The sequence below is a fragment of the Antedon bifida genome, chromosome 1, assembly GCF_963402885.1.
Source record: "Antedon bifida chromosome 1, ecAntBifi1.1, whole genome shotgun sequence".
In the NCBI taxonomy this organism is placed as follows: Eukaryota; Metazoa; Echinodermata; class Crinoidea; order Comatulida; family Antedonidae; genus Antedon; species Antedon bifida.
Window position 1 is genome coordinate 17,088,202 of NC_136226.1, and position 17,346 is coordinate 17,105,547.

At 36.9% G+C, this 17,346-nt stretch overlaps 1 protein-coding gene across 5 annotated transcripts in view; it reads right to left on the bottom strand.

Moving 5' to 3' along the window:
* LOC144844383 (alsin-like) overlaps positions 1–17,346 on the bottom strand; it is a 49,513-nt gene that overhangs the window by 10,275 nt on the left and 21,892 nt on the right. For all 5 annotated transcript variants that reach the window (XR_013612426.1, XM_078701302.1, XM_078701287.1 and 2 more), the window contains 10 exons: positions 17,142–17,207; positions 16,555–16,656; positions 14,781–15,045; positions 14,106–14,183; positions 13,543–13,661; positions 7,408–7,575; positions 5,755–5,875; positions 4,180–4,337; positions 3,690–3,860; positions 2,274–2,453 (listed from right to left, as the gene is read on the bottom strand). Coding sequence is in view for 4 of the 5 variants with exons in the window: in XM_078701302.1 (XP_078557428.1) it covers positions 2,274–2,453; positions 3,690–3,860; positions 4,180–4,337; positions 5,755–5,875; positions 7,408–7,575; positions 13,543–13,661; positions 14,106–14,183; positions 14,781–15,045; positions 16,555–16,656; positions 17,142–17,207 (1,428 nt within the window). In the remaining variant the exon portion in view is untranslated. The remainder of the gene's footprint in view (positions 1–2,273; positions 2,454–3,689; positions 3,861–4,179; positions 4,338–5,754; positions 5,876–7,407; positions 7,576–13,542; positions 13,662–14,105; positions 14,184–14,780; positions 15,046–16,554; positions 16,657–17,141; positions 17,208–17,346) is intronic.

Below are 17,346 nucleotides of genomic sequence, written 5' to 3' on the forward strand. Positions count from 1 at the left end.
GTGTGTGCTTTTTTTTTTTTTTTCTTTTCATATACATTTTTTTTTAATGTTTTTTTATATTTTGCATATTTTTTGCGTGAGATTTGGTATCTTTTTTGCTACTATTGTAATTACATTGTGCTTTAAGCGGAGATACTTATTATTTACACTATCGCGAATTCGAACTCGACCTACTAAGCTTTAATTTCGATGGCCACGACGTTTTACTCACTGGGCCAAACCGTGATTTACAAAATACATTCTGTTCATAAGATAGGTGTAATTAATTAAAATTTCAACGACGCGATCAGTCTATATGGTTGGGCGGCTGTCAAGACTAAAGACCATTTTAATTTGCCGGCTCAGCATTGTGTTTGTAGATCAGGCCATTGCGATACACAACGGAGAAGGTTGTGTAGTTGATATGTGACGTAACAACTCGCAAAACATGGTCAAATTACTGCTATTTTTGCCTTTTTTTTAGTGTTTATCCTTAAAATTCAGGAAAGTGACATAGCCTATCATGCGCGGCCCATCAATAAACATCAGTGTGCCAAATGTGAGCACGTACCATTCAGTGGTTTTGGAGGAGATACGTAAAATATGCGAAATATTTAGTAGATTATTAGTAGTTTTATTTAATATTTCATTGAGTCAAATTCGTAACAGTATTAAAGAATTTTGAACCCATAGTAATTAGGAATATTGAAGTTGATATTGATTAAGGTTATTATCTAACAATACACAGAATAACAATTAACATGAATTGGAAAAATGGATACATCAATAATTAATGAGGTCTACATTGAATTGAAGTTCTTTACATAATCTTGTCAATAATTTTGAATTGTGATGACACAAATGTTAAGATACATCAAGGCAAAAGATGATTAGACTATAAAGCAATTACTGCTCTATGGCTAGACTGCAAGAAATATTTTGAATAAAAATGACTACAGATAAGAATTTATAATAAATGAGAGCATCAGTGATGCAATATCTCACTTGTGTATACAAATTCACAAAGTATATATCTAGGCCCATCCTTGAATAAGACAAAAATGTGTAGAATTACAGAAAAGTATTAATTAAACTACTACTCCTATTCAATACAAAAGCATTTCAATCATGCTTGCCGTTAAAATGAGAGACTCCCCACAATGCATATTCCCGTAGCATTCCCTGACTGACAATTAAGGTTTTTGACAAAGTTTTCTCTAAAATCATAATTTTAGTTTCATTTTCACAACCCTCTATCATAGTTAATACACACACATGATTAATGGTCATAAATTTCAGGTTATATAAACTTCAGGTTATATAAACTTCAGGTCATATAGACATCAGGTCATATAGACATCAGGTCATATAGACATCATGTCATATAGACATCATGTCATATAGACATCATGTCATATAGACATCAGGTCATATAGACATCAGGTCATATAGACATCAGGTCATATAGACATCAGGTCATATAGACATCAGGTCATATAGACATCATGTCATATAGACATCATGTCATATAGACATCAGGTCATATAGACATCAGGTCATATAGACATCAGGTCATATAGACATCAGGTCATATAGACATCAGGTCATATAGACATCAGGTCATATAGACATCATGTCATATAGACATCATGTCATATAGACATCAGGTCATATAGACATCAGGTCATATAGACATCATCTCATATAGACATCATGTCATATAGACATCATGTCATATAAACTTCAGGTCATATAAACTTCAGGTCATATAAACTCAAGGTCATATAAACACAAGTTCATATATACTTAGCTTCATATATACTTAAGTTCATATATACTTAAGTTCATATATACTTAAGTTCATATATACTTAAGTTCATATATACTTCAGGTCATATCAACTTCAGGTCATATAAACTTCAGGTCATATAAACTTCAGGTCATATAAACTTCAGATATATCATGACATGAGAATTGAAGAAAAATGCAATATTTAAATTAACACATCAATTATCATGGGTGTATATTTTTCAACCTAGTAGGTGATTTAAGAGCGATATTTAATATTTCTCTGTACTGTTTCCATTAATCTCACGTTTTACTAATCTTTTTTTTATGAATTATATTTAATGTTATTTTCACCTTTAAAAAATGGTTTAACTGTATCGAAATACACACATATGGAATCATCCTCTTCTACATCGTAGAGATGGAGTTGAAAACCTATTCAGCACTAAGTAGCATACTATGGTGTTCGTTCAGTTGAATTGAATTAATAGATAATATATACTAACTTGTGTATCCCTAGGTAGGACATTAATGGAATGTCTGGCTGCTTGTTGAGACGGCAGAGACGATCCCAGTAACAGTCATCAGTTTGGTCATGGTTGAGTGCATACAACGCAAATAATGCAGGGTACAGGCGCGTTAATAGTAACGGGTGCATTATGCTTTCGACAGTTACTTGCACAGCCCTTAAAAAAAAGAAACCAAAAAATAAAGCAAAAGATTAAAGGCAAAATACTGAAAAATTACAACATGCTTTGGGTATCAGTGGATCCATGTCAATTGAGATACAAAATAAGCAAAAAGCTAAATCAAAAGTTAAAAAAAAGAAAAATAGCCAGACCACTTTCCTTCACCATCTTTTCCTGTTATAAACTGGTTGGTTTCTTTGATATTATAAACACATTTGAGGCCTGGCATCACAAAAGCGGTGCAGAGTCGCAACCCAAACTTTTGAGATATTTAGCCTTGAAGTTCAGAATGTGAAAAACGGCCTAACCTATCCATTTTAAAATTTCAATAAAAAACGATACTATAATAACTTATCTTTAACATATCAAACTCTTGTTAATCAAAAAATATTACAAGTATGTGTATTTTGCAATTATTTAAGTCGTTTCCATTGAAAATCATTAGGAAATTGTATTTTTGTTCACTCAAAAATCAGCTTTTGTAAACAAACCGCTAATCCAAATCATGTCATGTTCGAAAATATATCAGCTACCATAATTTTTAACAACCTAAGGGATATTTTTAAATCTAGCCAATGAAAATTTGTTTCATTAAGGTGTTAGGTTGCTGAAATTTCTAACAAGAACTTGTGAATCCTTGACTGTGATTGGCTATAGAGATAAATTACGCTCTCTGATTGGCTGACGCTTTTGTTTATGATAAAACAGCATGGCTTCCACCGTACTTTCTCGAATGAACGTTTCAACATTTTGTGCATATTTAGGAAGTTAATCGTTAGTTTTATCCATTTATTTTTTTAAAATAACAAAAAATATAATATTATGTACCACACAGTGATATATAACTAGTTTGCCGTCATTCAGAAGAAAATAGCGAGTTTTGACAGAGAGTCATGTCGCGTTGATCGGCGGGCTAGGCCATGCCATGTAGCTTTAGGCCTGGGCTAGACCCTACATATTTTTTTTTTAACGAAGTTCGAGGCCCTAGTGATAAGACCCTTTATTTAAATGTAATTTAATGTAGATGCCTTTTACTACATTCCCTGGATAATCATCGCAAGATCATTCATTCGTCATGATTTTGATCAACTTTTGCAGTAAAGTCAGAAGGCAAACAGCAAAATGCCACTGAACAAGTTCTCAATCGACATACCAGTCGATCTGTGCAAGAGCATAGGCTATCAGTCGACATAGTGAAATAATCTCCATTGTTTTATTATATGGACAACGTACCTGTCAGTTTCGGCTGGAGGTTTACTTTCACTTGTGCGATTTTCCTCAGGGTTCATCATGCCGTAATCATAGTAATAAGACAGTTCAGGATTCGCATCTACATGTGGACTATGTGTTTTGGTTTCTAAATTGCACTTATTGTTACCACCAGGTAAACTTGGAAAGAGAACTCTAAGAAATTAAACAAATGAACCATCCATAAATTAGAAAAGAAATGATAGAACTATGATACAAAGAGAAACAATGCACTACCTAAGTAGCTCGTGGTGAATTTCCTCTCGTGGACGGTCTTTAGGCCTGGTTTAGCTAGGCTTATTTTTGTAGGCGATATTTGTTGAATGGCCAGAATATTTTCATTTCTTAAAGACCAAACTGTCTTAAATATGACAATCTTTCTACTTATGAAATATTCTCCACATTCATTATTTGTGTAACTTTATATTCTGGGATGTTTATTCTAATAACAGTATTATAAAAAGAGCGTACTAACTTGACAATATCATGGAGTCTGTTGACAAATGATTTAATTTCTTCGACGGCATAAGGCAAAAGACGTCGATGTGCACCTATGCCGAGGTAGGTATTAGTGAATGCATGAACCAGGTTATCAATCAGCTTTCCAAGTGGATGTAACCTGGAGTTGAAAGCCTAGCAAACATAATTTTAACATAATTAACATACATAATATCAAACATGTAAAAATAAAATACTGTACTTAACTATGATAAAGCAACGGTCGATAATGGTAATGCAATGTCAGTCATTTAGCAGTGGAAAAACAACAATAACCAAATGATGATGTTTTTGAGTTTTACATAATTTTATATGTTGTTCTAATAAGGATAAATGCATGGTTTAAAGTGACAATTAGGTATAGTTATATATTACATAGCCTATGTAAATATGTGAACGTGATTGGTTGAAACTGCATCTACTGCTGCGAGGATCGTAAATCGTATATATCGTCGAGAACGATGATATTGACTGAGTAATTTTCGCGTAATTATTGTGTCCCCTGTCATTAAACATATAAAATCCAGCAAATTCTCGAGTACGATGATATTGACTGTGTCATTTTCGTGTGACAACGCTCGCGTTTGCCGATAGATAAACAAAAGTCATCCACTTCGTCTTGAACTCGCGACAAATTGTCACTCCATCACAAGACAACGCTTCATCCGCTGCGCCACGGAACTTGCTTGAAGAAATTAATCAACTAAACTATCTAAACTATGCATACATAGCGCCCTCATTGTTATTAGTCCTCCTTAGATGTGATGAAAGACCGTTTGAAAGACGAATTATTATTTATTCGGCCTAAGTGATAATAATATTATTATTATTAATGTAGGCTTATTGATGGAAATTCTTCTGTTATTATTTAAACGACCTAGGCTAGTGAATATTTTATTGCAAGGAATCATTAATTAGTAATTATCTGTATATTATTCTTCGCAAGGTAAGGTGTCTAGGCAGGCTTGTTTACATACAATACAAAAGGAGGCCTAGCCTAACTACCCGACCCAGCAGATATTGTACTTGTTGTTGGCTATGTAATAATAACATAATAATATGATCTTATATGTATATTGAGCCTACAGTAAATTAAACAAAATGGTATACTCTACAACTTAATCACCATTTAATTTTGGAAATGATGAAAAATCAACCTAAGTATGTACACAAATTTTGGAGAGAAATCAAGGATATGTTGAAATATATAGATATAAAAATGTTGTGGAAATTTCACTAAGCTCAATACTGTAGTAGTATTGTATGAATCTGAAGAAAATAGTAATGGTTATTTTAGTTGCACTATTTTAAAATTTAGAAGTTTGACAGGCTCTAGTCATGCGAACCATATATTTTACAGCGGGGTCTAGAGTGGCTTTTTTCTAGTGACTAGTGGTGCCAGCCTATCAAATGAATCTGAAAGTTTTGTCAAATAATGGAGAATTTGTTTCTTTCCTCTTTGATTAAATGTAATACACTATTTTCATGAAATGAATGATTAATATTAAATGATTTCCTTTAAATGATGATTAGTATTTTGTTACTATAATACCTTTTCTAGATACCCTTGAATAGTTTTAAGATCTACCTCAGTCAACTTCTGTCTGTTAATTTTAGGAATCATGTCTAACCCAGCACAATCTTCTCGACAACTAGGTAGTCCTTTGCCTTGCCTGTAAAAAAGAACAAAAGTATTGTAATTGTAGTTTTGCGTCAGGGAGTTGAGTAATTAGATCTTTTGCCCTACTCTGACGTAATTTGTACTTTATACTAAGTACATTTGAGAATACTTGCGAAAAAATTTGCAAGTAGTTCTCGGGTGGGACTCGAACCCACGACCTCCAGATCACTAGCCTGGCGTTCATACCTCTAGACCACCGAGCTTGCGCTGATGGCTAGTGGTTAGATTCGAGCCCAGTACCCGCTGCTTACTTACGTCAGAGTAGGGCAAAACAACTAATTACTCAACTCCCTGACGCAAAACTACAATTACAATCCTGTTGGTGCAGTACCCGCTGCTTACTTGGGCTCGAATCTAACCACTAGCCATCAGCGCAAGCTCGGTGGTCTAAAGGTATGAACGCCAGGCTAGTGATCTGGAGGTCGTGGGTTCGAGTCCCACCCGAGAACTACTTGCAAATTTTTTCGCAAATGTACTTAGTATAAAGTACAAATTACGTCAGAGTAGGGCAAAACATCTAATTAACAAAAGTATTAATTTATAATTGAAATAAGCTGATGTCCACCCACTTCATCTCCCCCTATAGCTTGCCTGTAAAAAAGAACAAAAGTATTAATGTATAATTGAAATAAGCTTATTTCCAACCCGCTCCACCTCCTCCTTTACCTTGCCTGTAAAAAAGAACAAGTATAATAATAAAATAAGTATAATATAAAATTAAATTATGTCAATTAGCCGTTATTAGTACTTAAAAACATCTGTATTAGGTGCAAAGGTCAACTCTAATGCATTCTGAAGATGAAGATGAACCAAGAGAGCTTGGCATTTAGAGGTTGGCAGTAGAAGAGAAAGAGGACAGCCAAAGGTGACGTTGAAATATATGGTATAGAAAGAAAGTTGGTTTGGGCGAGCATGATGTGCAAGACAGGAAGAAGTGGAGAGATGGTGTAGAAGCCTAAAACAAGTGACACCTTTAGGAAGAGGGAGAAAGCTGACTTAAATAAAAGATGATGATGATGAGTACAAATTCCAGTCAAATTGATACCCATCACTTACACATAGCCTCTGGTTTTCATATATAATTTAAAACCTTTTCAATACAATTCCAATCATTGTGTCCATTACTCCTAAAAACCCCAGATCCTCTTCCCAAGTGTGATTCAAATGTGTATAGATGCTTAAAAAAGCAACAATTTGTAAAACGAACAAACACCACAAGTGAGAAAAAGTGGGATATTTATACCTGATTTTGGCCGCTATATTGCATGCAAGATGGTGTATAATGTTCAATATATACACATTCCCAGTACAATTGTAGCCATTATAATACCACATGTGTATGGATACGTGCAGTAGGAACAATCTAAAGTGACCCCAATTTTGGCAGCTAACTTGGATCCAAGATGGGGGAAACCTCATATAAACATTCAAAGTACAATTGCGGCCATGTGTATGGATATGTACAATAGAAACAATTTGTAAAAGAACAAATGTACAATTTCTCCCCCTTATAATATAGATTACCTTTCTCGCTCCAGTAGAATCTTAGCATTGTTCATTGACACAGCCACCATATCCCATGCCTTGTCTGTATCTTGTGCCACATTTTCTTGCCAGCCAATGGCAGCTCTGCATTGACCAAATAAATCCTCCCACTTAGATGCAGCATTTATTGTAAACTGCCCTAATTTTCTGTAAAAGAACATTTGTTGTTAGCTTGCGACTCCAAGGATTAGGAAGCTCCTGTACATATGGTATGGCCGGAGAACTTTTGCTCTGGCAGATCAAAATTGATGGGTTCCTTACTGTTTTGGCCCTGTAGACGGTCCATACTGCGCAGAGCACATGCGCAGAATTAGTCACGGTACAACAACAGGTTGTATTATGAAAGTTATCTGTAAGTTTTGTTTATTAAATCAATATACTTATGTTACATATCAAACAGACGGAAACACAAGGTGAACACCTTCAACGGTTGGTATACCAATCAGATGGAAGGGTACGTACAAGCAACGTACAAGCAACGTACCAACACAGCCGTCTCCCAGACAAGGGACTTGTCAGAGTCCAAAACCAAATCCGGTGTTGGACATAATGCCAGATGGTTCCAGGTATGATGGAGCTAGACGAGATGTACCAAAGCCAGCTCCCAGAACAAGGATATGCCGGAGTATCATAACCGAAGTTACAACAGACAACATAGCTGAACTAAAAGTCCACAGCACAAGTAGTCATACTCTGTCACCAACAGCAGCAGCCTGGAACCCAGGTCAAACTCGGATGAGGAACAATGCTGACTTACCTGTGACAGCCGAAGAATTGGTAGATGTTGTCAATGTATTACCAGTACCCACTCGTTTTGTACCACAGTCGGCTCCCAGAATCACAACAAAGATTATTGACTCAAATTCCAAGCTCGGAAGAAAAGTGGATGACAAGTCAAAGGTATGCATGGTCAACAAAGCACCCAAATCTACACCAGGTATGGAAACTGCTTCAGAAATTGGGAATTCTTTACTCAAGAAAGAGCTAGTGAGCAGCAGTTTAAGGAAATTTGACGACTCCCCTGGTCATTATCGTGCATGGAAAGCAGCCTTTGCCAGTGCAACTGAAGAGCTGAATATGACTGCATCACAGCAGCTAGAACTAATTATGAAATGGTTGGGTCCAATATCAACCCAGCTAACTTCACCCGTCTACAATCTTCACATTGGCAGGCCAGGTGTAGGGCTCAAACGTATATGGGAGCTACTTGACACCAGGTATGGAGCAGCAGAGGCTATTGAAGTAGACCTGCAAACTAGAATTGACAACTTCCCTAGATTAAACAATGGAGATACAGAGAAAATTCTGCAGTTTAGTCATCTCATGATGAAAATTGAATACTTGAAGGAGGAAGGAGTTTATCCAGAACTAGCGTTTGTCGACTCTGCTAGAGGATTAAATCCTCTAGTACAGAAATTACCCTACACCCTACAAGAGAAGTGGGTAACCACCAGATCAAACTATAAGAAAGAAAACAAGGTGATGTTCCCTCCATTTCAAGTGTTCGCATCGTTTGTGTAGAGGCATGCAAACATTGGAATGATCCTAGCTTTGTGAGACTGAATCGCAGAGAAACAACCAAGCAAACAACGCACAACCAAGGGTCTTCATTGGTGGTCAAAAGAACAAAAGTAAAGGGACCTTCTACGACGAAGGGGCAGACTACACAAATGATCAGTGAGATGGCTTGCCCAATACACGACCGACAGACCAGTAAGACACATACCATGCGAGAATGCCGGGTCTTCAATGATAAAACGATGAAAGAGAAGAAAACTCTATTGAAAAAATACAGGGTATGTTTCAGATGCTGTGCGTCCAATGAGCACATCGCCCGTAATTGTCAGACGGATGCCCAATGTGCAAAGTGTAGTAGCAAGACTCATGTGACTGCTCTTCACTATGAAATCTCAAAACCATCAACTTCAAACCCGCAATCCGTTAGTGGTAACGGCGGGGAGGTCATCACTAACAAATGCAGTGAGGTTTGTGGCCAGGAAAAGACACCTAGATCAGTTCGAAAATATGTTTAGCCAAGATGTACCTGAAAGACAACCTGTCAAACGTTTTGACCACTTATATTCTCCTGGACGACCAGAGTAATGGCTTATTGGCAAGATGAACCGTATTCAACAAATTAGGTTTCAATGGAGACGTCAACACCTACACTATAGAACAGTAACCGGCGAAAAGAAAGTGTTCGGCTGAAAGTTAAATGGACTTATTATAGAGTCATTAGATGGGAAAGTCAAGATGACAGGTCCAAGTCTGCTAGAATTTCAAACGGTACCAGGAAACCTTGCAGAAGTACCGACCCCGGAAGTGGCAGAAGCATTTCAACACCTGAAGCCTATCGCCTCGAAACTGCCTCCCCTGGATAAAGATGCTGAGATTTCTATTCTATTGGGGAGAGATGTTCCGCAGGCACATAAAGAATCGCTTAACGGACCCAACGACATGCCATGGGCACAACGGCTTGACCTTGGTTGGGTCGTTATTGGTGAAGTGTGTCTTAATGTTACACACGTGAGGAGATCGGTATCAACGTGCAAAACACAAATATTACCATAATATGGGCGACCAAGCCAATTCTTTGAGACATGTGGGTGTCGTGTGGAAGTTCGGGAATCGGACATATTCAAAACAACCCCTGAGGATGACAAAACAGCGATGTCTATAGAGGAGAGGAAGTTCATGAGAATAATGAACGACAACATGAAGAAGAATGATGAAGGGTATTGGGAAGCACCCTTGCATTTTAAAGAAGGACGAAGAATGCTACCGAACAACAAAAATGAAGCTCGTAAACGTATACAGTCGTTAATATACACAGCTTTAGCAAGCGACCAAAGATGAAGAAAGACTACTTTGAGTTTATGGGGAAGATAATGGACAGAGGACATGCCGAAGCAGTAAATGACAGCAATGAGGAAGCTAATTTGGAGTGTTGGTACCTTCCTTACTTTGGAGTTTATCATCCCAAAAAACCATAGAAGATAAGAGTCGTCTTTGACTCAAGTGCGGAACATAAAGGCATATCTTTGAACTCAGTGGACCTGACCTGGTCAACAGTTTGCACGGTGTGCTTGTGAGGTTTCGTGAAGACATAGTTCCAATCATGGCAGACATCGAGCAGATGTTTTACTTCTTTAAAGTCACAGAAAATCACAGAGAATTCTTGCGCTTCATGTGGTACAAGAACAACGATCCAGCTGAACAAATTACAACATACAGAATGAAAGTCCACATTTTCGGCAATAAGCCATCTCCAGCAGGAAGGAGAAGACGCAAGAAGGTTTGTTGAAACGAACTTCTACGTTGACGATAGCTTTAAATCTGTAGGATTAGAGTAGAGTTATTGCGCAGCACCAAGGCCATGTTGGCGACTGCAAACATCCGACTTCATAAGATAGTATCAAGCGACAGAGAAGTTCTGTAGTAGAAGTTCTTAGAAGTTCTCAAGATCTTAGAGAATGGGACCCAGACAACAACACAGCATTACAGTGATCTTTGGGCGTGTATTGGAATGTATGCACAGATTCCTTCACCTTCAAATTATCCGACACTGTAGACCGACCTAACATCAAGAGAAGAGTACTATCAGAAATAAATAGTGTGTTCGACCCGTTACAGTTCGCAGCTTCAGTGACCATAGAAGGAAAAGCCTTGTTGAGGGAGATGACTCAAGGTGGCAACATCGGCTGGGATGATCCATTTCCGCAGAAAATCTTATCTCGATTGAACAAGTGGAGAGAGTCACTGAGCTCACTTTCTAATCTGAGTATTACCAGGTCCTACACTTCAGTGTCAGCGATCAAGGCGACGAGAAGAGAGTTGCACGTTTTTTCTGATGCATCAAATAAAGCTGTAAGCACAGTGTGTTACATAAGAACAATCGATAACGACGGTTAACTTCATTTAAGTGTTGTGGCGGGTAAAACAAAATTAGCACCGAAAGCAGCCACGTCGATTTCCCGTCTTGAGTTATGTGGTGTGGTTCTCGTAGTGGATTTAGCTGCAACAGTCACTGATGAACTCAGTTTGTCCATACATGAAACCTACTATTACACCGATAGTAAGGTGGTCCTAGGCTATATTCGTAACGAAGAGTGAAGGTTCTATACATACGTAGCCAACCGAGTAGGTAGAATATTGCAATCCACCACAGCCAAACAGTGGAATTACATACGTACAGATGTAAATCCTGCGGATGAAGGAACGAGATCAGTGAAAGCTTTGGACTTCTTGGCTGACGGGACCAGCCTTCCTTCGACAAGTTTCTGGAGACGCAAGTGAGATGGTACCAACTGAATCCATTGAGCTACAACACGATCCTGAAGTGCACCCAGAAATAATTTGTAATAAGTTGGATGTGTCACAATCATCGATCGGATGCTCAAGGTTTAAACGTTTTTCAAGTTGGAAGAGAATGGTTCGTGCGATTGCTAACCTTATCCATATCGTTCGCTCAAGCAAACAAACTACTAAAGACGAGTGCAGGGGATGGCATATCTGTGAGAAACTAAAGTCACCAGTGGAAATACAGGCAGCAGAGAGGCTTATTATAATGAGTGTACAGAATGAGCTATTTCGTGACGAAATTGTTCATCTCCAAGCAGATCCCGGTAAGCTACCAACGAACCTTATCCGGCTTAATCTCTATCTAGATCAGGAAGGTATCTTACAGGTAGGAGGTCGGCTCACTAATGCAGACATCGCAGATAAACAGTTGCACCCCATCATTCTGCCAAAGAACAACCATGTTACTGATAAGATAATACAATATTGTCACCGACTATGCCGACACCAAGGCAAACACTTTACGCTAGGTTCCGTACGAAATGAAGGGTACTGGATCATAGGAGGAAGACGCTACATCTCTAAGATCGTACTACAGTGTGTGGACTGTAAAAAGCTTAGAGGCAGATTCGAGACTCCGATTATGGCAGACCTCCCTAAGGAATGATTGACGATTGACAGCTGCACCTCCATTCACGTTTGTTGGGGTAGATGTGTTCGAGCCTTGGCAAGTTTCAACTCGCCGTACACGTGGCGGTCAAGCACATGCTAAGAGATGGGCGGTGATATTTACTTGCATGGTCGTTAGAGGTGTGCACATAGAGGTCATAGACTCCATGGATAGTAGCTGTGTAATCAATGCTTTAAGAAGGTTCTTCGCAATTAAAGGTCCAGAAAAACAAGTAAGGTCTGACTGTGGGACTAATTTCATCGGAGCATGCAATGAGATCGGGAAACAACTCTCTACCAAGGAAGTGGACTGTGTTAAACGTTACCTCCTGGGACACGGTTGTGAATGGGTATTTAACCCACCTCATGCGTCTCACATGGGAGGTATGGTAATTGGAATAATAAATTGCTATAGACGTATAGTTCGTTTGTTGTCCATTTGTTTGCCTGCCACGAGTTTACCTAACTGGATAGAGGGCGCCTTTTGTACCCTTGAGACCAGTACACTTACCAATTTCAATCTGACAACTCTTTTAAAACCAAGCTTTTCCAACAAGCCTTTTCATTATCTAACAATTTTGCCATTTCCTTTTTTCATCAATTTATGTACAGCGCATTGAGGGCCTGCTTCTTATCTTCTTAATACATCATAAGCTCTGTCTACACTATCAAAATTTATGTGACAAAAAATGTGATGTGCCCATATATGGACATGATGATGTCATATCACTACCATATATGGGTACATCACTACCATATTTGGGCACATCAAACTTGTTTGACAGTGTAGACAGAGCTTTAGTTGCGAAAACAACTGAGATAGGCTAAACATATTTTATACCGAAAAAATTGACTACTAGCAGATTCATACATACAAATGTAACAACTAGTTTACATGGATATTTCCTTAGATAATATTAATGAGTTACTGTTACAATGCTTTTATATGCTAGTTTGTCATGATGCAATGCGGCGTATATGTTGTGTAAAAAAATCATTAGAAAGAGATATACACAGAAACTGTGTATTTGTTAAAATTAAGACCTTTAATGATTAACGACCTATTCTGTTTTGCTTTCACATGCTCAATTTACATTTTGTAAGACTTTTTTTTTTAAATGTGTAAGGGCAAAATATTAAATTTACCTTGATACATCGTATTCTTCAGCTGCTTTGCTAAACACACCGTTGACCTTCACTCCATCTCCCCACAGTCCAGTAAAAGAACCATTTATATAGTCACCATTTGGTAAAGTCAGTGTACCCTAGATCAATTTACAAAAAGGACTTTAATAATGGTTTTACATCTTTTATTATTCATCATAATAATGATGTTTAAAAAGTAATAAAAAAAAGTCGAAGTACATGATCAATCCTCTAAATAATCTATCTCAACTATTTAAAAAACTGTGAAAAAAAAAAAAAAAATGTTGTTGATGGCAAACCACCATTCGGCCAAACAAATAACCTTCTGACGCCTTAACATGATAGGAAAAAAATTGATGTAGCCAGCCATCCACTTAAGTTTGAACCCTACACAAGATGATAGATAGCTGCTATTCCGGAAATCAGCTCAGTTGTTTGCAGTCACAAGTATAATATAATAACTTCATTGTAAGTACATAAATATTGTAAATTTTCCTAAGAGGTTTCAAAGGTACAACAAAATGTCTTCCTTTTAATTGTTTATCTACTCATATTCAACTTACCCTGCCATTTAGTGTGGGACCAGATGACAATTCTCCCTCATAACAAGTGCCATCTTCTGTTGCTAAAATACCAACACCCTAATACAAACAAATTCATATCAAAGTTAGATCAATTTATTTCAAGCACTGTGTTCTGTCCCACTGCCATACTGCGTTGATACACCGGTTCTCGTCAGAAGTTAAGGAAAGTGGGCCCAGTTGAGTTCTCGGATGAGAGACTGTTAATAGGAATGGATTAGGAGTGATGTATGGACCGAAGAGTAATGGTGTAATGATAGAGGAATCGGACTAACATGAGATATACATGGGTTCGAGCCTATCTGAACAATACAAAGTGTGTATTTAGGAAAGATGCCTTAGTCTTATTGCCTCATCGTTCGGATGGGACATAAATCTGGTGATCCTGTGTGCATATAGTGCATGTTAAGGAACTTGGTACACTATTCGAAAATAGTAGGCATCGTCTGCTAGTGTGCTGATCTGGTAGGCGCTGCACTGCTGGTTGCAGTGGGTCCGTCGAGGGACTAATCAATCAAAGTCAAGTTTTCAGTTAAGGACGATAATTAATACTTTTACCATTACAATATTCATTTTTACAATATAATCAACATGTTAGACAATATATAACCAGCTAATTATGATGAAATGATAAGATCCAAATACCAACACACGTACTGTTAGTTTATTCTGTGAAAAGTTTCCTTCATAATAGAGGCCTTCAAGAGTGATAACAAGCCCTTTGCCATGTCTGTACCCATCCTGCCAACCACCCATGTACTTCTCCCCTCGTTGACTGTCTTCCATAGCACCATAACCCTGCTTCTTGTCCTTCTGCCATTCCCCGATGTATAAACTTGAGGGGGATCTACAATCTAATATGCCATGTCCGTGGCGCATGTTATCAGTGAAACAACCTATGTACATATCTCCATTATGGTACCTAAAGGAATATTGAAATAATAAGAAATTGTTGATGAAATATAAAACATAAGAATTGGTGCTGTATATAATGATAAATAAATAAAAAATAAGACAGCTATGGTATAAAATCAAATACTTGATATTTCACTAGCATGGCGTATAAATAAAAATGAGCCCAGGCTAGTCAACCTATAACTATGTATAAGCCTCGGTGTCTAGTAGGTAATTGACATGACATTTTAACGAAATTACCTTAAAAAACAGTGCTTAAATAATATACAAATAATGAATGTTTATGAGTGTAATGGTACAAATAATGGCATGAGGTGAATGATGAAAGGTTATATTTCAATGAGGCGAAGCCGAGTTGATGACGAATATAAAACATTATTTGTTTTATATAACATCTAAATATATTGCTGTCATTTGAATCAAATAAAAGTCCTAAGGCCTGCATTTGATTCACATTGATTAAAACAGTAACATTTGGTTTTTAATAATATATTAAATATTATATTTATATGGATTTTATAAACACACCTACTGTAGCTAAAACGTCTAGGCCTAGCCTAATACTAACAGGCCTTGGCTAGGCCTACTAGCTAGGCTGAAAGGCAGCAATTGCTGCAATACCAAAATAATACGAAACTTTGACAGGCAACTGGAACTCATCTAGGCTTGTTGAGATGTTCCAAATAATTAATCAAAATCCTACAAACGATCTAAAGCTGATTTAAATGCCTTTTTGATCTTAGTAATTAGTACATATATATCTCTCCAAAGTACAAAATAGGTGGCGCTGTTGTATTTTAAAAGGAATAGTATGAAAAAAATATTTTCCAAACGCGAAAATATTCTTTTTTTGGAACAAGAAAAAAGTACTATTAAACGATCATTTAATAGTTAGTACTATATTGCACACCATGTGACCCACAATTGTCCGATCAAATGACAGGAATTTATTTAGGTGTTATATAAATGATAATAATAATAATAAAATTTTACAATAAACATAACAAACATAATCTGCCCTGCAGATGATAACATACTGAATCCTATCACAATGGCAGGCACAAATTTAGGTGCGATACATATGAGTATTTCCGGGCCTGTGCCATTTTATCATGAATTTTATGTGCAAGAGTACTATGTCCGACCATCTATGGTGTCATTTCATTTCACCACAGGCCGCACCATAGAAAGCATGTGGCTCAAATACTTAGTGTCTGGACTCTACCCTACCCCTATTTCAAAATTCCGGATCCGCCCCTGCATGGTGACTATTTCATTGCTTGGCATGTTTCATACAAATCTTGACAGTATTTTGAATAAATAGGAATGAGATGGTGGGAATTATGGGGTTGGGTAGTCTCCAGAATGTATTTTTGTAATCATGAACCTACAAGACTTAACTAGTTAGCAATGGCTTTGCAGTACAGTTATAGTTTAGTGGTTATAATGCATTTTCAAATATAATAATGTATATTATTATGATGACAGTTCTAGCACTATTAATAATAATAATTACCTAAGACTACCAAAGACTTCTTTTTTGCCTTCTAACCATTGGCCTTCATACTTTTCATTGTAACCCTTTCCATCAATACTAGGAATACTGCTGATACCATACCTATAATAAACAAAAGAAGTAAAATTTTATGTTTGTAACCTATGACTGCCATCTCCCTGAATAAATCAACAATAGCCCTCTTTCTCTGGAGAGGATACTTTATCAAAAGAATAAAATCTTTAACACCCCTATCAAAATAATGGAACAGTCCTCAAACTGGAAAAGGTGACTACTTTGTATCGAGTTCATTTTCATGTACATGTAATGAGCATTTAGGGCCAATTAAAGTAATGTTTATATATATTTTTTATATTTATTTGTATATAATGGTTCTTTATACTATTCTTATTCTTATTCTTTTTATTCTTATTCTTTTATTGCCAATTATAAAATACATGAAAAACACGACATACAAAAAAAAAACAAACAATAGAACCAACTGAGTGAGCTGGCATGACACAAAAGCGAACCTAATTACTAACACCGTCCACAATTTTAAAATACAGTACAACTGAATATTATTTACTAATAATAAATACTCTTACCCGTGCTGGACACCATGTACAAAGTTACCATGATAAAACTTTCCATCAGGCCAGGTAAGTTTACCTCTAAAAAAAATAAGTTCTAATCATTACCAAACTCTAAAATTGTCTGTCTCTACTTAAGTTGCCGTTTGTAATCAACCTCTGTTGTGTGCTAGGGGAAACACGGAATGGATTCATTATAGCAACGTAAAATTATGAAATA